The following is a 20,493-nucleotide window of genomic DNA, read 5'->3' as shown; positions in this document are numbered from 1 at the left end:
TGTGGACATCAATTTTTACAAGTTGCTTTATAACCTTAATGCAATCAGTTTGTGCTTTTTTTTTTTTTTTTTTTTTTTTTTTTTTTTTTTACACTTCCCCTTACACAATATAAGGGATAAATTAATCATTCTTGAATAACCTTAAACTACTAACTTCCACTGAAAAGTTGAGGGTTTCCTCTCTCCTGTAAAGTTGCTTGTTTGGAGATCCATGTTTTTCATTGGATGACTTGTGTAGTATCACATGCCTATCATACTGTGTTGTGGCTAGACCAGTAGTCCTCATTTCCCTGCTTTACCACAAGCTGCAGCTCTAAAATTGCTAGTGGGGCTCACTAATTGAATGAGCACTGTGCACTAAAATGCACAGGGTTTGGTGTCTCCAGCAATGGGAGTTAGAAAAACTTGCACTGAATTTATGCTGATTCACAGCTGTAGGGGGAAACTTAACTTCTCTCCCTTCAGTGTCTTTTAATTGTAAAATTGGATCATTTGGACATTTTTAGTTGTACCAGTGTAAGCTGTTTGCCAACAGATTGAAAACCTTATATAAACCAAGTGCACAGACTTTAATTGAACATACATGACATGGACATATTTACAACAATTGTACAATGAAAATGAACTTGCATTATACAGATTGGCAATTTACATTCATAGGTTCTGTAAAACCTCCAATTACAATTTTTAATTTAATGTCAATATTAAATGTAAGCCAAACTGGTAAAGGATCAGTACTTCATCAAATGCTTTAACAGTCTCTTCAATGACATTTAGAATACAAGTACTCATAAATTTGATTTACAAAGCAACTATGGTTGAACCGTATTCATTGTAAACATCACCAACTTTTGTTAATTTTATGTCTGAAAATGTAACAGTCTGTTCCTCACCATTGTAGTGTATTTTTATGTCCCTCCACAACAATCTTTTACAATTTTCAGTTGTGTCTGGGTCGAAAGTGCATCAGTGCAACTTGTAGAAGTGATGAGCATTTTACCAATCAGTCAAAAGGTGGACCCAGTTCAGAACTAAGTGGCAACACAAACTAAATGGTTTTACTATGAAAAGAAAATGTAACATTTTTGCAATGGTCATGCCTGATCTATTGAGTAATTACCGACACCTGTTGGGTTCTCTTTTGTTTGTTTTTTTTATCAGTGGTCAAAAGCTGTTTAAAAATTAGGCTTCTGTTATGAGGTGCTACACATGTAGAAAACAAACCTGTACCCAAAGCACAACTGGGTACTATAGATTGATAGATCATGCTTTGACCATATGGCAAAAAAAAAAAGATTATACTTCAGCTTGATCAGTGAAGTTCATAGACTTAATAATGACATGTTCAGAAGAAGTCCACAAAATTCAAACTAATGGAGGGCCATCATTATGTGTAAAATATGACCTCTGGAATTTGTCCGTCTTCTACAGAAGTGCCATTGTTGTTTCCAGCAGCATAACAAAATGTGAAGCAGGTCTTGGTGCCAGTGGCTGGGGCTTCATGAGTGACTTTGCGCATGCCCTTGGTACCATAGTGGGAATCGGGTCCCTGCAGAGGTAGAAAGAAAATTAGAACGGGCAGTGTAAACAGTAATGCATTAAACAACACTAGACTGATATTTTTGTAAAGAACGAATCAACAAAGGTTAATTGTACGTGGATTTGCAATGATGGCCAGCTATTATACATTCTCTAGCACTTCGTAGTGCACCCCCATGTTCTAAACATAGGGACAGACACTTGTATATGTGTATATTTTATTTAGCTCTACCATGAACATCATATTCTCCATTTACCACGGAAATAGGTTTGCTGGGAATGACGATAAACATTCCCATTACTCAACATTATTTCAAAACATTTCCAAAATGTAGTTTGCTGAAGACCGTACATCACAACTGTTTTCGCAATCCTTTACCACCATTTACACAGTAACACAAACGTAGCGCAATAGTTACTTTTATAGTGGAGTAACTCAGTTACTTTTTTTGGAGAGGTAACTAGTAACTATAACTAATTACTTTTCAAAGTAACGTGCCCAACACTGGAAGTTTGACAGTACTTTATGTACAAGGCACAAACAAGACATGCAATTAAACTGTATAATTTACTACTATTGATGTGCGATGCAGCCACCTTGGATTCTGAATCATCTCATTCTCAATCATTCACTGTCAAATGAACGCAACATAAGTCTTTCAATGAAAGTGAATGTAAAAAGAGTTTATTTCAGGTCATTTTTAAGTGTTTCTATTGGTCCATTCATCAAGAACCAGTGTAAGGGACAGTTTGTCTGTTAAAATTATGAGAGATTTTCACTAGACAGCAACAGTAAGTACTTCACGTCTAAGTAGAAAATACATGTGGTGTTCACAAATCTTTGTGTGAAAAGTCTAAAATATAAGTTGGAATATTGGCACATTATTACAAATTAATATGTATCTGTCCCAATTCTTATTCTCAATTTAGATTTGACAGGTAAAAAATCCTAAAAGGTGTAAATAAATCTTAAGCAACTTAAAAGTGTGTAAAAATGAACAGGAACTCAATACACTGGTTTGTAGTCCATACTTTTTCCCTAAATTTGGTGTTACAAGTGGCTACATTACCAAATATTATTATTTGAACATTTCTAGTTTACAATGGACTAATGAACTATTTTAAACTCTAATATTTACTACAAAAAACAAATACCTTAAGCGTTGCACAAGCAATGTAGTTGACACTGGGAAGGATCTCCACAGGTTCCTTGAACATCACTCTGAAGGTATTTGCTGTCCCATCACAGCTGAAGCCTGTGTCATTCTGTCCCAGGACTGTGTTGCTGTCTGTGTGGATAATCTGTATAACGAGATGTGTTTTTATTGGTAAAAGAAACCTTTTTTAATCACATTTTGCATACGATATTATTTAGAATGGACACCCCTTCTATTAAATGCATTCAGCTTCTGTACCTTGCACCCATTGTCTAGTTTATGTAAAGAATTTTGCCAATAAAATTGGACACATTGAAGCAGATAAACATGAACCTATTGGCACCATTCCAATGTGGCAACATGTGAGAAATAGCTCTCAATCACTGAGCTGTGTTTTTTAATCACATTCAGCATATTGTATTGCTAGGAAGAAAACTCATTCTTCCTATTTAATTCATTCAGAAAACTGTCAAAATTATGGAGAGAAAAACTATTGCCAATTAAGTAGAACTCTTTGGAGCAGATAAGCCATGAACATATTGGTTGTTGCTTTTCCAACATGTTTCCCAATACTTTGTCTGTATAGTGCATCTTACCTGAATGTTGACCTGATAGTCGGTTGGACCATGTATGGAGCCATAGAGCCCAAATCCCACCACAAATATTCTGCGATTCACAGAAAACCTAAAAAGAACATTTAACACGCACATTATTTTCATGAACCCTGCCTGTATATGTACTATGAGCTTGGCCATGTCCTGTGACATCTACTGAAAACTGATAGATATAAGTCCATGTGTGTACTGAACACAGAAATGTGATATAAATGAAATGAAGTCTACGGACACCAGCGAAACTAGCTGTGTCTACAAAGTTCTGATTACCGTATGCGATCACTGGTGCCGCTATATCCCCAGCGGCTCTCCACCTGGCCAAAGCGTGTGATGCTGCACTCCTTCCCCCGTAGACAGCAGCGCGGTCGGTCAATAAATTCCACATGAGGTTTGGGGTTAACGGTAAAGTGTAGGAAGAGGCTGACCACCTCCCGGTCTGTGAGAATACCCGATTGAGCTGGACCTGCTCCCAAACACCAAGGTTCAAGCACCAGACACAGGAAATATAAATTATGCATTCAGACCTGTCACATTTATTCACTCAACATAGACCACTCTCAGCTAAAAAAAAAAAAAAATCATAGTACAGTTTAATTACGATGACTGTTTCCATTAAGTGTAACATCTAATCATAAAAAGCTTTCATGCTTACACTTAACGCTGTAAATCTCTGACCGCACAATGTTCAGATCAATACATACTAATGCAGTAAATAATTTTCCTTTAACAGTTCTTAGAGTGATGGCATAGCTATAGCATCATTAAAAGGATAATCTGAAGCATTTATCAGTGAACATGTTATATTTACTGTCCAAAGTACCATTCTTACCTGCAGCAAACTCTTCTATGGTCATCAGTGGAAACCGGATGAGGCCGAGGGCTTTGCCCAACACCCGCCGCTTGTTCTCTGGGGTGGGTTGTAGTTGCTGTCGTTGGGTCTCTGCCTCAGCCCAACGCACTGCAGCCCCAAACAAGCGCACCTCTCGCACCCCTAGCGTGTCCCTCTCCAGCACAGCCACCAGAGTGTCTATAAATATTAAAGCAGTAAAATACAAAACAGAAACAATCAAGTATCTGAAAAAATAATTTGCTTATTTACTTTTTTTCAGCAGGACCAGCAGGACGTTTTGAGAATAGCTAAGTTTAGACAAAGATATGACAATACCAAGGTCAACGTCGGTGAAGCCCTCAGCAGCAAGAGCATCTGCAGTGTTCTTGTCTATATTCTCCAGGCAGAGGCTGGCAAGCTGTGGCTCATCAAACAGCCGTGCCTGCAATAACAAAAGGTGTTTAGCTGCTTATGCATATTTTAGGGGAGCAATCCACAATCAGGATTGGGGATCCCTTATTTTACTAGACTTAAATTAAAGGACTAACATTCTAAAGTCCAAAAGACATTTATCTGCTTGCTCATGCAAAGTTTTTTTCCCAAATCAAGGATATTAATAGGGAGTTTGTCCAACATTTGCTGCAGAAATAGCTTCTGTTCTTCTGAAAGCGATTTGCACTAGATATTGACCACTGCCATGAGGACATTAGTGACACCAGGGGCTGATGCTGTATGTAATTTGATTGATTCTGTCAGAACCCCTTACTAGTCCAACTAATCCCAAAGGTACTCCCAAAATTACACACAAAAATACACACTTCACCAGCTCCATCCAGCCATCACACCTGCCCTTACCTGGGTAAGCAACATAAAAGCGTTATCAGCACGCAGGTTTTTCTTCAGGAACTCCACACAGTGTGCCTCAAGTGCAGGCACAGCATACTTTTTCGCAGTGTATAATGTAGTCATCACTGTCTCTGGTCCAATCTGAACCTCATCAGAGTATAGAAACCTGCAGAGGAAAGGGGACAAAAAGCTTTTTTTGGGCAGAACTTTTTCTGCACAATTAAATCATTAACATGTACAAAGTCATTCAGAGTGAACTTTTAAAGCATTAAATGCCCCTAAAAGATATTTCAAAGAAGATTAATACATTAAATTGTTTGAATATTTTGCCTGATGCAAAATGTTAACATAGCAGCGATGTACAGTCAAAGCATTTTAAGGCAAAAAAGTACAGAAGAAAGCTGACAATGTAATCATATTTAAACTCTGAAGAGCTGCAGATTCACTAGTGGCTTTAAGTATTTCACACACATCTGTGTGAAGTGATCCCAATACCATAACCATTAAAGAAAAATATTTACTAGCCACCATTTTATATTAAACCATGACTTTACATTAGTGTAAGTTAACCAGAAACATAAGAGCCCTCAACCCTCTATGGCAAAGTGTTGCCACATTTTTGGTAATTACACCATAATATACAGTACTTTCTTTTCTATGTATTCAATTATTTACCTGAGCCCATTACAATGAGTGGGTCATAAGTACAAATATGTAAATGTGCAAGAACACATAAATAAATATATGTGACTGTTTACATTCCTACTATATTCTTGTTTTTCATTTTGGCAACTTTATACAGGTTTAACACTCCTGTATGTTTTGCTCTAAAACATCTGATGCAAATGATCAGTTTGTTATCAAAAGTCTAAATAGAAATGTAGCTATATTTGATACATCCACAAGCTCTGAGGAAATTATAATTTATGCCACAGAGGGTTAAAGAAGGGCTGGCAATATAGTAAAATACTTTAGTTACAATAATTAAAGACATGTTATTAATGCACAATATTTATAGTGATACAGATTTGGATGCAGTACCAGATTCTTATAAAACTGATGTTTAAATACTACCCAATATTTAGCACTGTGTTCATTTAAAACATGCCATATTTAATCCAGTTAAACTGCACTAATTACACTCTTTGTAATAAAGCCTTTTTTGGGTTTAAAATCTCTACTTTAATGATTTAAGCCAAATGACAACGTGCTACAGAGAGCCACGTACACAACAAATGTAATGCAAGTTCACAACAAGGACACTCCAAGGGCATTTAGTACACACCAGCCACTGGTGTAAACAAACACAGGTCACAAATAGCACAATGATGTGCTAATAAAACGCTTATACTCATGTTATTACTTGAGGAGAGCCAAAAAGGCAGCCGGTTCCACATCTGGCAGCTCAATTTCTGTTGATGTTGTGGCCATGCCTCCGTTGAACATGGCGTCGAATACAGCGCTCCCAACGGCGAGAGCAAATCTAAGGAAAAGAGAAAAAGGAGGAGCAGAGTGTAAACGGAGAGGGAAATGGGGGCTAGTTTCAAGTGGTAGAAATCGTCTCCGACACGACACGGTCGCATTAGCCTACGTCTGCGTCTGCAAAAGTCAACATAGGACATGGTGAGGGCTGTGAGGGGGAATAACAAACACAGCGGCTACTCCGCTTCACCACAGAGACCATCCTAGACCAAGACCATGACCGCAGCTGTGCACTTCAACTGAACCATAACATTTCATCTTTACATTTAGATATGGTCACTTATTTGCACTTCTTAGCATTAAAACATGCCTATATATTAGCTACATTTTGATGTGTTTCGTTATTTACGAGACAGAAGCCCCCAAATAATAAATTAAACCCCCCTTTAATAAAGTTACTGCATCATTTTTACCTGTGTGCAGGAATGCGCTGCACTCCCATCCCCTTCCCCACCAAAAAATGGACGTCGCTTAGCACCTCGTTGTTAAACAGAAACGCGAACCTTTCTTTCACCGTGCTTTTCGTCGCCTGCCAGTTGTAAACGGGCTCTCGGTAGACCAGCACGGAGGCCGGGCTGCCGGGCAGCGACGACGAGGAGGAGGAGATGGCGGCCGTGTCCGCCGAGCAAGCCGACGAAGCCGCGGTCATGTTGGACGCGGAGCTTCCCGGAGCCTCTCCGCTTGCTCCCGCTCCAGCAGCCGCAGACGACGCAGGGGCCGCCGCAGCGGCACTTTGGCTGGCCGCTTGCCGAGATTGGTGCTCCGTGTTCGGTGTGGCCCTTACCACGACGTCGCTGTCCAGGCCTGGCTGGGGGTTCGTGCTCCCTGTGGTCCTGTTCAGCCTTCCGGCGGCGGACGCAGACGCCGCGTTGCCCGCCGGGGCCGAGTGGACTCCACTGTTCGCTTGGGCGTTGCCCAGCGGGCCCGGGTTAGACAGGTTCAGACAAGAGGATCGGCTGTTGCTCTCACCCGCAGCCATCTTGGATGGAGAGCACTGCAGACTTTGCTGGAATAAACATGCACAACAGCGCATAGCCAGAAATGCTGGCCAAAAGTGACTGGTCTTTCCCCGAGAGAGGGTGGAGAGATGGGGCTTTAGGTGGCCAGGACCTCAACATCTTCCGTGACAGCTGAAATGTTCAGGGTGCCTTTGTGTGTTTGCACATTTTGGACCCTTTTTGTTTCGCCCTGCTTTGTTTACAGTTGCAGCCGCCCCCAATTTATGTAGCTAGGTTATGTTAGCTTGTTATGTAGACAGAACGTACAACAGTACTGTACGCGATCAGTACAGCTTCTATTAGCATTCAGGTTTACATGTCAACATGGTGATAAACATATATAAATGATTATACAGCTTATATACGATATTTTGTCTTGCTTCCTGGCTAACCTAGTTAACTAGTTAGTTTAGTTCACCCTTGACTTCCCTCTTTTATTATGGACAGTGACATCTGTAACTAGCTAGCTTCCCCTGGTTACATGAATCCTTAATTACCCTTTTTGTCTTGCCTGTGGCCTGTGGCCAAATAGTAACGCATGGCTTAAGCACTACTACTTACTGCAGATCATAAATATCATATGTTTATTTTAAGTGCAAGGAAACTAAGCTAGTTAAATAACTAACAAGCTAACTACAACAGTACTTAAAGCATTCTAGTCTTATTATTAAACATTAAACACAGTGGTCACTATTAATACCTGCATTCATTAAACATTTGAAAACAAAGCGTTTCATTAAAAAAAGTCACAGCAAAGCAAGTATCAGTGCAGAAAGAAAAAGAGTGCAAAAAGAGAAAGAACAGCCAAAAGGTGTTGTTTACACGTGACTTTCAAAACTGAAGTTTTGAAAAAGAAAGGCAACAACCAAAGGAACAAGCACACAAGAATCACAGCTCCAAACAAACAATCATGTAGCTTAAATAACGCAGTTAGTTGAAGACTGTATTAATGGGACTTAGCATAGAATCATATTTACGATTTAGCTAGCTAAGGTTCAGGTCAAACGTCCAAAAGCACACTTAACGTTCACTTGTTTCCAGAAAGGTTATTTAAAGGGTAAAACTAAACGCCCAACAGCACGTGTACAGAGTAATTATACTGTTAAGGTGAGAACCACAGGCTTACTGGTGAGTTTCAAAACAAAACCACGTACCATAATTATTCCTTTCAAAACTCTGTAGGCAATCTGCTGCTGATCCACTTTGCGTAAAACTGATACAGCGCCTGAATGAAAAGGGGACTCGTAAGAAGTACTTGCACCGCCCCTCGAGGTAAACAACCAATGAAATGCCGTAGATCGAGTCCGGAGCGCGACGATATCCAATCAGCGTTCAGAATGCGCCATACGTTTTAAAACTCTTGTTGTTTTTGGGGGAAGCAGCAACTCCGGTAGGCTAAAGTAGATATGCAGCTAGCTAGCAAGCTAGAAAACGAACATAGCTGATGTTGTTTGGAAATGACTGTTAATTTAATCATATGTTTAATTTAGCTTAAAATATACCGATTTACTTCCGCTGTGCCTTTCGTGAACTGAGACAAGTCTACAAGAGAGCCAAGCGTTTGCATTGCTGGCTACCTACCTAGCTAGCAACGTAGCTAGCTTGCGTTAATAATAGGTAGGTTGAGATGTGCTAGCTAATGCTAGCAGTGTGTGCAAGTGATAACATTGCTAAGCTAAGCTAGCACGTTCAGCATCTTTCAGTGCAGGACTATTAACAAAGCTAAATTATTATAAAGGCAATTAGTTAAGCTATCTATCTGTTATCTAAATAGCATAATCAGCTAACGTTAACTCTCAAGCTTTTGCCCGGCAAGTTTAAATTAATTAATTTGATATACGAGCATGTTACACGTAAACCTAGGTTAGCTGAACTGGCAACCCAGTCAGCTGGGTGTCGAGGTAGTGTTTTTTATTTCTTGGTACTAAATATAAGTGGCTTTTCTTTGAAAACTCAAAAGCTCTCTTCAACTTCTGAAAACTGTAACGTTAGTTAATACCATCACTACTGAACAAAGTAGGTGAGCTATGTAAGACTAGGTTGTATTCGTTGTTTTTGTTGATTTTTCCATAGACCCATCTCCTCAGAAATTCCTGAATTCATAATGGGAGGAGTAAAACAAGAACAGCATGAAGCCCCTGCATCGAAGAGTTCCCATCATACAGATTCCACTCAGGAAGAAGTAAGATATTGTACACATGTTTCTCTTAAGGTATCACAGTGAACTGTTAAATTGAGGGAATCATTTCTTAAATCAAGGGAATGGTTTATGTCTAAATGGGGGTTGGGTGATCTTGTAAAAAAGAAAAAATAATAATCTCCATATTCTTCAAATATATGAGTGATTCCTGATTACGGTTTTTAGTTCTCACATCGCATTTTGTAATATTTGTAAACAGACATCATTTTATTTAATTTACTACTACTACTATATCTATCTATCTGTCTGTCTGTCTGTCTGTCTATCTGTCTATCTATCAATTTATTTATTATTACTTTTTTTTATTAATTTATTATAAATAATGAGCAGCCCCTTTTAACATCACATGCAGCTTGTATATTAAACATGGTGAAAATCTAATGTTTTGTTCCTCTGGCAGTTTCTATTTTGAAAATTGTATTAAAACAGTTATTCGATTAATCTAGTCTAAACATTATTTTACTACCTTAATGCTTTTTGTATCATAATACTCCATTATTCTGACACAGCTAGTATATATAGATAGGGTATTATTCATTGTACCAGAAGCAAATGACAAATTATGTAGATTTTACAGGTAAAGATATGCTTTTATTTTTATATGCATCACAAATGTAATCTGTACAGAACATACTTTCACTCACTACACAGCCTGTTAAGAAGCGTGGCTGGCCCAAGGGTAAGAAGAGAAAGAAGGTTTTACCCAATGGTCCCAAAGCACCAGTGACCGGCTATGTGCGTTTCCTCAATGAGCGACGGGAACAGATTCGAGCTTTGCACCCTGACCTCCCTTTCCCCGAAATTACCAAGAGACTTGGCGCAGAATGGAGTCGCCTCGCCCCCCATGATAAACAGGTACTTTTGCTTTTCAGATACTTGTGAGACATAATTAAACTACATCATGTGTTACCCCTTATCTATTGGAAGTCAGGGTTACTGTCATATTTGAATTGCCTCTTGAGAATGCAGTGAATTTCTTTGCTTTCAGCGTTACCTGGATGAAGCAGAGCGAGAAAAAATGCAATATGCACGAGAACTAAGAGAGTATCAGAAGAGTGAAGCATACCAGCTTACAAATGCCAAAATCCAGGACAAAAGAATTAAGAAAGGTCAGAAACATTTCCTGGTTGCTGCTAATTGCTTTTCTCTGGAGATGTTTTTATAGTTTCCTTTTTCCTTTTTTTCATAAAACGTGTAGATGCATTTTTTTTATCTTTTTTTCTTTCACAGAGGAGTTACCATCTGTTATCATCAATGCTAATAGTTCAGGATCTTCCACTTTCAAAGTAAGTCACTTTCAAAGTAGAACAAACAGCTATCCTCAAAAATATTTTTCCTTTTTCATTTATTGTGTATAAATGACTAACTCTTACACTATGAACCATTTACAGCATTCCCTTCTTCAGAGTTCAGACCTCTCCAACAGATTTGATGTGCCTATTTTTACTGAAGAGTTCCTGGACCAGAACAAAGGTTTGTGAGTATTAAGACATAAAACGAATGATAGTTTTCTTTAAGCTTTTTATTAAGTGAGAAGTTGTCTTTCAGCACGGGAGGCAGAGCTTCGGCGACTGCGGAAGGCTAACGTGGACTTTGAGGAGCAGAATGCTGTCTTACAGAAGCACATTGCTGACATGTTCAGTGCCAAAGAGCGATTAGAGGCTGAACTTGGTCAGGATGAGCTCCGCACTCAAGCTTTGCATCGCAGACTTCAAGCTATTAAACAGGCATTGGTCAGCAGTTTGGCCTCCGTGCCTCTGCCAGGTCAGTAGCACACAGCCGGCCTCTTTTATAGATTTCATTTTTTTGTGCAGGTGTGCTTATACCTAGTAATCTGTGCATTGCAAATACATATCGTCTAAAGAATAGACTTAAGACAGTTCTTTCATGTGATCTTATTTCTTTTATTTTTGTTTAATTTGTGTGTCCATTTTTGCAAACATATTTCTTTAGTAGTTCTCATTCTAAATTCCATATTAGTCCGTTTTTTTATATTATGTAAATTGAACATAGGCCTGCAGGGACAGGTTATGTAAAATCAAATGTAAGCTTTGTTTCAATGTGTTTAGGTACAGGAGAGACCCCCTCGGTTGGAACTCTAGACTCATACCTAAGCCGCTTGAGCAGTACCTTAGAGAGCAGTCCTCATGAGCACCGGGCCCTACTGCTCAAGCTTCAAGAGCTTTTGGCTCACCTGGATAGGTAATTGTATAAAACTGCTTCACACTTTAACTCTTCAGTACAAATTATGTTTAGACCATTTTCATAGCTTTTAAATTAAAATGTATTATAATGGTCCTGGTAAATTATTTTGCAGTTCTGAACTGTTCCTGTAGTGTCATCTGCTAAATTTTGCTTATTTCATTTCTATTTTTCAGTGAGAAACTTTGAGAACCACAGGCAGCTGTGCACATTCAAGTGTACACTTAGGCAATCTGAAAGTGCCAGGTGGGCTTTTACAGCCCAGTATTGTGAATAAAAATCTCTGCCTTACAAGGTGTAGCTTGGTGCCTGAAGATCTAACTTGACAAATTTTAACTGTTTTTGTTGTTGTCCTTTTGGTTTTGTTTGTTTAATTTGTTGCTTGTACCTGAGAATAATGCAACTGTGCTTGCCTTTTGTTTTGTGTATTATTTTCTATTAGCTGGTAATACAGCATGCTATAAATTAGGTTAACTATATTCTTTACCTTTGGATTTGCTATAAAATGTGAAATGGTTGGTTTGCCTAATTTATCTAAACACCATTTTAAAACTGTTTTCATTCCTGAAATGTAATTAGATATGTTACTAATTGCTAATTTGAAATTAAGTTTCTGAGTTATTACATTACATTTTTGGGGGTTTAAGGAAGTATTTTACAATTATGTATTATAATTGTATATTTGATTGGAAATCTGTTCCCATAAGTAGAATAATTACAACAGGGAATGTTTTGATGTCACAATGGATGAAGTGTAAAAAATCAAAACACAAATAAAACTTTCATTTAAATGTAAATGTTTTGCTTAATATGTGAGGTATTTTGTATAGAGTTAGTTTATTGGCTGTAGTATAATTATATGCTTGTATTATTCATTAGAAAGGATGGAAATTGTACATAGATGGTCAGTAAGGAAAGAAAAATATTAAGGTTTGTCTACCAGCGTTTTTAACCTAGTCCTTCAGAGATTAGTACTTCTCAGCTATTGTGCACAGTTAATGAGTACAGTCATGATTTTCCAAGCACCAAAAAACATTAGTGTGCAGTTCTGTGGTTTCTAGCTGCATCTTTGGGTTTACTACAGATTGCTGTTACCCGGGCAGTAACTTGAGTTTATTAATTATATCCAGCAGGTGGAGGCAGTGGACCAATGTACTGACTCTCTAGATTATATATTGTATTACTCTAAAACACATTATTTTAGATTATTAACATAGCACAAAAAGTAAGGAAATTTGTGTTTGGTAGGTTTTTTTTGTTGTAAAAATGCTTATTGGCAATAATCATTTAGTGTTGGAAAGCCTGTTAATTTCCCTTTAAAATGTGACACATTTGTAAGGAACATGCATTTGTGAAATGAGCAGTAGAGCTAAGGATTGCACCAATGAAAAAGTTGATACATTTTCTCTGCCACTGTAAAACACCTGTTTTGAGCTTCTGGTACCTGATTGGCAGCACCTGTGAGCATGGGCCTTGCTGCAGTGGACAGTATGTGACTGCTCCCAGAATCCGCATGTCACTTTTGACTGATTTGGATAGGGCAACTTCAAGGTTGTGTTCTGCAACCTAAGTTGGAGCATTATTAAGGTGTTTAAATGCCACTAACATAACAATAACAGAAAAGCATATTAAAGCAATTATACCCTTTTAACGACAGTAACATTTGAATGAATACAATGAATCATATTTTGGGAAATATATACTTTTCTTCACCTACTGTAGCCCACACTGTGTGTATGGATGGAGTCACAGATATTGAAGCTAACTATGGCTAAAATAGTGTTTACTGTTATATACAGCTCTGGAAATATAAGAGACCACTTCAGTTTCTGAATCAATTTCTCTACATTTGGTATTTATAGATATATGTTTAAGCACAATGAAGAGTGTTGTTTTATTCTATAAACTACGGACAACATTTCTCCCAAATTTCCAAATAAAAATATTGCCATTTAGAGCATTTCTTTGCAGAGAATGAGAAATGGCTGAAATAACAAAAAAGATGCAGAGCTTTCAGACCTCAAATAATGCAAAGAAAACAAGTTTATATTCATAAAGGTTTAAGAGTTCATAAATCAATATTTGGTGGAATAACCCTGTTTTTTAATCACAGTTTTCATGCATCTCGGCATGTTCTCCTCCACGAGTCTTGCACACTGCTTTTGGATAACTTTATGCCACTCCTGGTGCAAAAATTCAAGCAGTTTAGCTTGGTTTGATGGCTTGTGATCAACCATCTTCCTCTTGATTATATCTTTAGTCTTCAGTTTGGTAAAATCAAAGAAACTCATTATGTTTAGGTGGAACCCATGTGCCCATGTGTGAACAAACACACAAAAAAAGGTCGACGATATCACGGTTATTAAGTATTATTAAGGTCTTGTCAATTTATTTTACGGGTTATAAGTCGGTAAGATAATTATCGTGACAGGCCTGTACGGCTCAGCACTACTTGAGCTTTAGGAGAAATGAATGTACAGATGTACCTGGTTCCGTAACGCGCAGGGAGGGGTCACGTGGTCGCGGCTTCGCTCGTGCCCAGATTTTTTTTTCCCACTGACGTCACGGTAGTAACGTTTGCTCCGCTCGTAACGGCCGCGCTGAACAAGATGGCCGAGCGTCGGCAGAGGAGAGGATGATGAGAAGACTGTGAAATTAAGCCAGTTTACAGCCTGGAAACAGCCGCGTATAGCTGAAGACCGCGGGCGAGCGCTAATTCAGCGGGAATACATGTGAATTCTCTGTGTTACTGCGGCTGTGGGTGCGTGCATGTAGGGATTATTCCGACAGAGAGACAGGAGGAGGGTGGTCCCCGGCATCACCCACCCGCTCCTAACCCGCTAATAGTAATAACCATATTAATTTTAATAATAATATAAATTAGGGTTTCTGATTTCTAAAGAGGCACGACAGACTGCAGCTCATCACCGCGGGGAGAGATGTCACTGCTGTGTGTTGGAGGTAAGTGAGCGTTTTCACAGGCGCTGAGGGGAGAGGTGTGTGTGTGTGTCATTTAACGTTAGCTATTTCTGTGTCTTGTCATTTCGTGTTTTAGCGCTTTATAATGTTGTGAAGACCTGAAATTAAGTAAACTGAACAGTACATCACAGTTTCCACCCATTCACTAATAATGCAGTAACGTGTGGCTAAATTGACAGGATAACATAGCTAACTAGCAGTGTATTGTAATGGTTTAACGGTAAATTTAAGGTAAAAATTAATCAGATGTGGAAACCAAGACTAAATTACAGAGCACTTCGCGCTGTGTTTACAGTCATAGCTTTCTGTTATAATCTGTATTTTTCTCCTAAAACTTTAACTAGATAGAAAAGGATGCTCGCTATATAACCCAGGTTAGATGATGAGTAGAGAGAAACCGAGTCCCATCTGTCTGTGTCTTTTTTAGTGGCTTTTCAGTCGCAGGGGCGTGTTCCCACGACGCTTCCCATTTTTGGACATAGCACCTCAGTCGAAAAAAGTGAATAAAGAGAATAATTTAATACATTATTACAAAGCAGACGTCTACACCCTGTTTATTTTACTCCACTATTTTCTTGCAATTTCACTATTGCATATCATCTGTACCCAGGTAAAAAATGCTTCAGAAATGCAGCCTATATCAGATATCATGGTGGATCATGTAGTTAGTTGGTCACAGTGACTGTGACTGTAGCTATATAAGCATTATATAAATGTAGCTGTATAAGCATGCTCATATTGTTATTGTCTGTACATTATACTGAAAACCTTTTCTGTTGTTGTGTGACATAATTGAAAAAACAGAAAATTAGAAAAATGCAGATATACAATCATACACCACGATACTAAAGTATAACATTAAAGTTGGACTAGTATTATATATATATATATATATATATATATATATATATATATATATATATATATATATATATATATATATGTGTGCGTGTGTGTGTGTTTGTGTGTAAGGTTAAAGGGAGCTGTTTACAATTAGTAAAAAGCATAAAAAACTATGTAATAATTACAAATTTTAAAAACAATAGCTTGCATATCTCTTTAAATGGTGCTGCCTATTTAAAAAAAATACTTCTTACGTAAGTATTAAAAAGTCATAAGACTCATCATGGTACTTTACTGACACAGCATACTGCACTGGATAGTGATGTCTGAAATATTCTAAAAAAATATATTCTATGGCATAGTTTGATGCATAAATAGAGGCATTCCTCTGGAAACCAAAACTTTTCCAAACAAATGACCCAGGACATTCTTTTATGGAAATAAATTAAGCAACAGATGTTTCAAAAATATATAAATATTTATATATTGCCAGGCCATAGTACCCAGTATCACAACTGTTTCCAGATAGGACTGCTTTTCTAAGAGATGATTTAAAATAGAATTGCTGCCACACTGAAATCAATATAATCTTTGCTACATTTGACTGTTTAATTTTGACCAGCACCGATTTAAGCAGCTCATTTGGCTCAAGCTTTGGCTGTTGGCCTTTCAAGATTACGATTATGTGATCTGAAAGTTTAAGTAAGTGGGTCATTGCATGCCCAACTTAATTAGCTCTTTTTTGCATATTTTGCATTTTCCATTTTACACACAGAGAGGAAATTAACATGGTAATAGTACTGCTTAGAAATCCTTGCACCCTGAGTTACATATGCATGTGCACCCACATTGCTGCTTCATGCCCAAGACTTGTCTGCCACCAATCTGGATTGAAGCAGGCACAGCTTCCACTGCTAACGTCCAAGAACGACAGTGGGTGTGTGGGTGTGTGTCAAAGAGCCTGGACAGATTCTTGGCAGTTGCTTTAATAACCTGGGCAGATGCACAGTCAGACTTGACTGGTCCATTGGATGGTTTTGTATGTTCAGCGTGCCATGTGCTTTCATAACTATTTCACCTTTATTTTTCTGTAGGATTTTCTGTAGGATTTTGTGTTAAATCTGTTATATGTGTCTTTATTTGGGATTGTTGTGTATGTTTGTTTTTTGGGATCTGGAAAGAAACAGTACATTTTGGTAAGAAAAATGTGGCAACTGCATATAGTTGCATATAACAGGGCGTGTCAGCAGAAACAGTCTATCAACAACTACAGGGAGAGATACATTATAGTTAAGCTGCTGTGTCTGTACTTCTCAATTCAAAGATAAATGTACATTTGAGAGTTCAGTGATGTATCAGCCAAGGCTCGAGGTTCAGTAGATTCTGTGGAAGAGTGCATGTGTGATTTACACGAATAAACTATACAGGCCTGAATGTTTCCCTCAAACTAAGAAATGTTTTAGAGGCATTGCTAGGCTGTGGGTGGGCATTTGTTTTGTCCAAACATCCCAAGAGGCAAGAGTCACTGCAAATCAATACAGAGCTATTGTGATGAGAGTGGTCTAGCTCAATTCAAATATATTTGTATAGTGCTTTTTCCAACGGCTGTTTTTCACAAAACACCTGAGTCTCCTTTGACAAATGGTCTCTGAATGGAAACACCCCCACTGCCCTGGCACTTGGGTTCTTTAACTAGGCAGCACTGTCCGTCATCATCACTATCACATTATCACATTATAACTGCTGTCTGGTGAATATATTTTAGGGAATAACTTTAGTTAGTTTTTTGAAGAGTTGTAGTGTATGTTAGGACATGCTAAGATGTTTTGATGTGCCAACACCTTCAAAAAGAATGTACATGGGCATCCTGTTTTACAGGTGTTTTCTCCCTCTGTTACAAAAACAGAATTACTGTTGAATGTTGTCTGCACTCACATGTTTGTAGTTGGTCAGTCAATAGTGAGAGTCTGTCTAGCTTTTACTTAATCTGGAGTGGGGCAATTTGATATCCAACATTTATGTAACTCTCACACCGGGACTGTGTTAGTAAACTAAGCCGATAAGACAATAAGAAAGGTAATATCCAAACTGATTAATTGGGGGGCTATATTTATATACAACTACAGGTATAAATCATTATTCTATACTCAAATTTGTGCAGTATTACTGAAGTTTTATATAAAGAGTGATCATATAGGCATGTATAATGCAAACATTAGAGTTCATAGGCAGTACAACATGCTAAAAACTCATCAGAACTAGATTAGAACTAGATTATTTAGCAACGTTAAGATCTTTCTTACACTAAATTATGCAAATGAAAACAACTGGCCATACGGTTGGTCTGATCATGACACACAGCATTGCAAAGTCTGTTTTCAATATTTTAAATTGCTGAATTGAAAGTTTGCACTATGCTCTCCCTGTATGGTGGACGTCATAATTAGTTAGGATGTGGCTTGTCCTGCTTGTTGATTGCTATAAAAAAAAATTGAAATGTCTGTAAAGATAAAGGCATAGAGCAAGTTAAATCTTTTAGACTTGCTTTATTCAATGTCGCTTCAAGTCTCATAAGCATATCTGAGCATAACCACACAACTGTATTGGATGGTTACATGACTTATTATGCTGAGATTTTGTAATTGAACATAACATTGACAAACATTTGGATGGAAACATGCCAATTAAGACACTGAATGTTGTTTTGTCCTTTAATTTGTGAGAGTAAGGATGAGTCAGAAGAGCTGAGAAATGTTTTTTGGCTTAAGCCTCATAAAAGCCGATGGCCATGTTTTGAAAAAAAAAAAAACTGTCATATGATTATAATTTATGATTGTTCTGTAATAATTAGCTGGTGGTTTCTCCACCCACCCCCTCTGCTCCCACCCCTTGAGGGTCTGCTTGTTCAACCCTGTACAGTCAGTTTGGGGGGTTTGTGCTGGAGGTGTGTTTTAATGGGAGCTGCCCCGCTGAAGCGCGTGTGTTATTTTTAGCGACAGCGCCCACAGATTAACTGGAGCGCAAGCGGAAGACACGGAGAGAGAGTGCACGTGCACAGAACCCACGTGGAGGGGAGGGGGGACCCTGGAGGAGGGGGGGAGAATCTGAGAATCTGGAGTCTGTCATGATGAATGATGGGTTTTAACTGACTTTCTTCAATCCTGCAGAGAAGTTGAATCAGAGATTATGGTGGCTAATGTCTAATCACTGGTTATACAATGGTTCTAATGCCTGAGGTGGGCAGAGGAGGCTAAACAGGAGCACAAATAATGACTCAAGTAGGAGTAAAACAAACCAAGTCCAAAAGCTTCTGATATTGTTAATTAGGTGGCGTTCTTTTGTTTTTGAGAGATTTTTGGTCTAAAATGAAATGCTGAATCTCAAAAAATGAGTGGAATGAGCAAAAGGAATGCAGTCCATCAAAAGATGAAGACAATCTCGTCCTCATTTTTAACTTTTAATCTTTAACCACCTCCACTTAACCTACAACTGTTATAGCCATTTTTACTGACTTCTCAACAGAGCTGCACAGTTTATTGTTTCAGATAAACCAACGCAATTTTATGTACTGGTACTTGCTAATGTCTAAATTTAGTTAAGAAATGTTTTTTTTTTTTTTATTATTATTATTATTATTATTATTTAAAAATGTTTTATATTCAGCCACAGCTCCCTCCGTTAACCTGTTCCAACAAGGAGCTGATATACTAAGCCTGGCTTCTGTGTCTGCTTCCATCACAGCTCCAAATTTGCAATGGCTGCATAGTAGCTAACCTGCTCAAAACACTTTCAAACCTGCCTGTCAGGTCTGCTTGGCATCAGACCTCCTGTGCTGAGGTTGTCTGTTTGCATTGTGGCTAACATCTGTTAGCACCGCGGCTAATTTTAGTTCTTAGTAAGGCTGCACAGCATATTGTTTCCTCATTGCCATCGCAAAAATAAGTTGTCTAAATTTAGTTTATAAACAGTTTAATACATTTTATTTAATTCTTATTATTCTATATTATTTTTCATAATAATGTTAGTTTTTTTTTTTTTATTAATTAAAAGAAGCACCATGCAATTTCTACCAATAGATTTTGCAATAAATCACTAGCATCACAGAACAAAACAAATGTTTTTTGTTCAGCCACGCTTTTCTCCTCCACATTCACCTGCTCCTACCAGAAGATGTTAAACCAGAACCTGCTGCCGTATCTGTTACCATAGCATCTCCAACTCTGCCTAGGCCAGCTATGAGCATTTGCTTTAGAAAAGATATTTGTAATATTTCAACTGAGCATTCTGCATACTGTCATTACATATTATACATATTATTATGCACACTCCTAAAGCAATAAAAAGCATGATGTTTTGTAAACTATGGAAGAATTAAGGACAGGCCAACATTGAGTATGCCTGACCCATGAACTGCCTTGTCAGCTATCATTCCTATGCGCTAGTCATCAGGGTGCCCTGTTTAGCCTGCTTGCAGACATTTATGTAGGAGAACCCGAAATATTAAAAAGAGACAGCTCAGCTTTTGCCCCCTCTGGATTCTAAAGTGAAGAGTGGGCAAAGGATTTAAGAAGAGAGCTTTGAATTTTAATGCCGCCCGCACACCGAAGCATGCCATGCACATTGCATGTGTTTCAATGAATTATGAATGGGCAAGCTGACGTCAGAGTGGCTTAAAAAAGTCACTTCTTCTTAGATCCTCAAAGCACAAGTGACAGCAGTTTTTCTGTCTCCTTCTGTGAGGACTTCCTTCAGTTCTTTATAACACATTTTTTGCTCTCCAAATAGTTCTCTATAGAGAAGCAGT

General features: G+C 38.1%; 3 protein-coding genes across 14 annotated transcripts in view; 2 read left to right on the top strand and 1 right to left on the bottom strand.

Annotated features, from left to right (window-relative positions):
• Positions 1-48: 48 nt before the first annotated feature.
• On the bottom strand, positions 49-8,593 carry btbd2a (BTB (POZ) domain containing 2a). 2 transcript variants are annotated; one of them, XM_049465244.1, is made up of 9 exons: positions 6,881-8,593; positions 6,349-6,468; positions 4,995-5,151; positions 4,476-4,581; positions 4,140-4,337; positions 3,581-3,773; positions 3,293-3,380; positions 2,695-2,841; positions 49-1,549 (listed from the first exon to the last, which is right to left on the bottom strand). In XM_049465244.1, exons 1-9 carry the CDS (start codon positions 7,498-7,500, stop codon positions 1,388-1,390), a joined length of 1,791 nt encoding a protein of 596 aa, XP_049321201.1. In that variant the 5' UTR covers positions 7,501-8,593; the 3' UTR covers positions 49-1,387. The 2 variants fall into 2 exon arrangements, with proteins under 2 accessions (XP_049321201.1, XP_049321202.1); XM_049465245.1 differs by having other exon boundaries at positions 6,971-8,593.
• Positions 8,594-8,787: 194 nt separating this feature from the next.
• hmg20b (high mobility group 20B) lies at positions 8,788-12,664 on the top strand. Of its 4 annotated transcripts, none has more exons than XM_049465247.1 (9): positions 8,788-8,855; positions 9,539-9,647; positions 10,293-10,520; positions 10,654-10,774; positions 10,896-10,951; positions 11,057-11,138; positions 11,214-11,429; positions 11,735-11,867; positions 12,044-12,664. In XM_049465247.1, the coding sequence occupies exons 2-9, from the start codon at positions 9,570-9,572 to the stop codon at positions 12,054-12,056; spliced, it is 927 nt and encodes a 308-aa protein (XP_049321204.1). In that variant the 5' UTR covers positions 8,788-8,855; positions 9,539-9,569; the 3' UTR covers positions 12,057-12,664. The 4 variants fall into 4 exon arrangements, with proteins under 4 accessions (XP_049321204.1, XP_049321205.1, XP_049321206.1 ...); XM_049465248.1 differs by having other exon boundaries at positions 8,789-8,855; positions 10,317-10,520; XM_049465249.1 differs by having other exon boundaries at positions 8,844-9,082; positions 10,317-10,520.
• A 1,760-nt stretch (positions 12,665-14,424) lies between these two features.
• unc13a (unc-13 homolog A (C. elegans)) overlaps positions 14,425-20,493 on the top strand; it is a 43,414-nt gene continuing 37,345 nt past the window's right edge. For 6 of the 8 annotated variants that reach the window (XM_049465498.1, XM_049465497.1, XM_049465496.1 and 3 more), the window contains exon 1: positions 14,426-14,828. In XM_049465498.1, coding sequence (XP_049321455.1) covers positions 14,807-14,828 — 22 coding nt within the window. In that variant the 5' untranslated portion in view covers positions 14,426-14,806. Of the gene's footprint in view, positions 14,829-20,493 lie in introns of all 8 variants that reach the window. The other 2 variants (XM_049465491.1, XM_049465490.1) reach the window with 1 other exon arrangement.

Source organism: Astyanax mexicanus, chromosome 16, assembly GCF_023375975.1.
Source record: "Astyanax mexicanus isolate ESR-SI-001 chromosome 16, AstMex3_surface, whole genome shotgun sequence".
NCBI classification, from domain to species: domain Eukaryota; kingdom Metazoa; phylum Chordata; class Actinopteri; order Characiformes; family Acestrorhamphidae; genus Astyanax; species Astyanax mexicanus.
This window is presented reverse-complemented; position numbering and strand designations above follow the sequence as displayed.

What these genes read in the sequence shown, in the direction of transcription:
- btbd2a (XM_049465244.1), bottom strand. Translation starts at nt 7,500, where the DNA reads ATGCGCTGTTGTGCATGTTTATTCCAGCAAAGTCTGCAGTGCTCTCCA. An exon ending in ACTATCAGGTCAACATTCAG is followed by an intron (nt 2,842 to 3,292) that starts GTAAGATGCACT and finishes CTCGTTATACAG; the next exon opens with ATTATCCACACAGACAGCAA. An exon ending in TTGCTTGTGCAACGCTTAAG is followed by an intron (nt 1,550 to 2,694) that starts GTATTTGTTTTT and finishes CTACCTCTGCAG; the next exon opens with GGACCCGATTCCCACTATGG.
- hmg20b (XM_049465247.1), top strand. Translation starts at nt 9,570, where the DNA reads ATGGGAGGAGTAAAACAAGAACAGCATGAAGCCCCTGCATCGAAGAGT. An exon ending in CAGATTCCACTCAGGAAGAA is followed by an intron (nt 9,648 to 10,292) that starts GTAAGATATTGT and finishes TAATCTGTACAG; the next exon opens with AACATACTTTCACTCACTAC. An exon ending in GTTCCTGGACCAGAACAAAG is followed by an intron (nt 11,139 to 11,213) that starts GTTTGTGAGTAT and finishes GTTGTCTTTCAG; the next exon opens with CACGGGAGGCAGAGCTTCGG.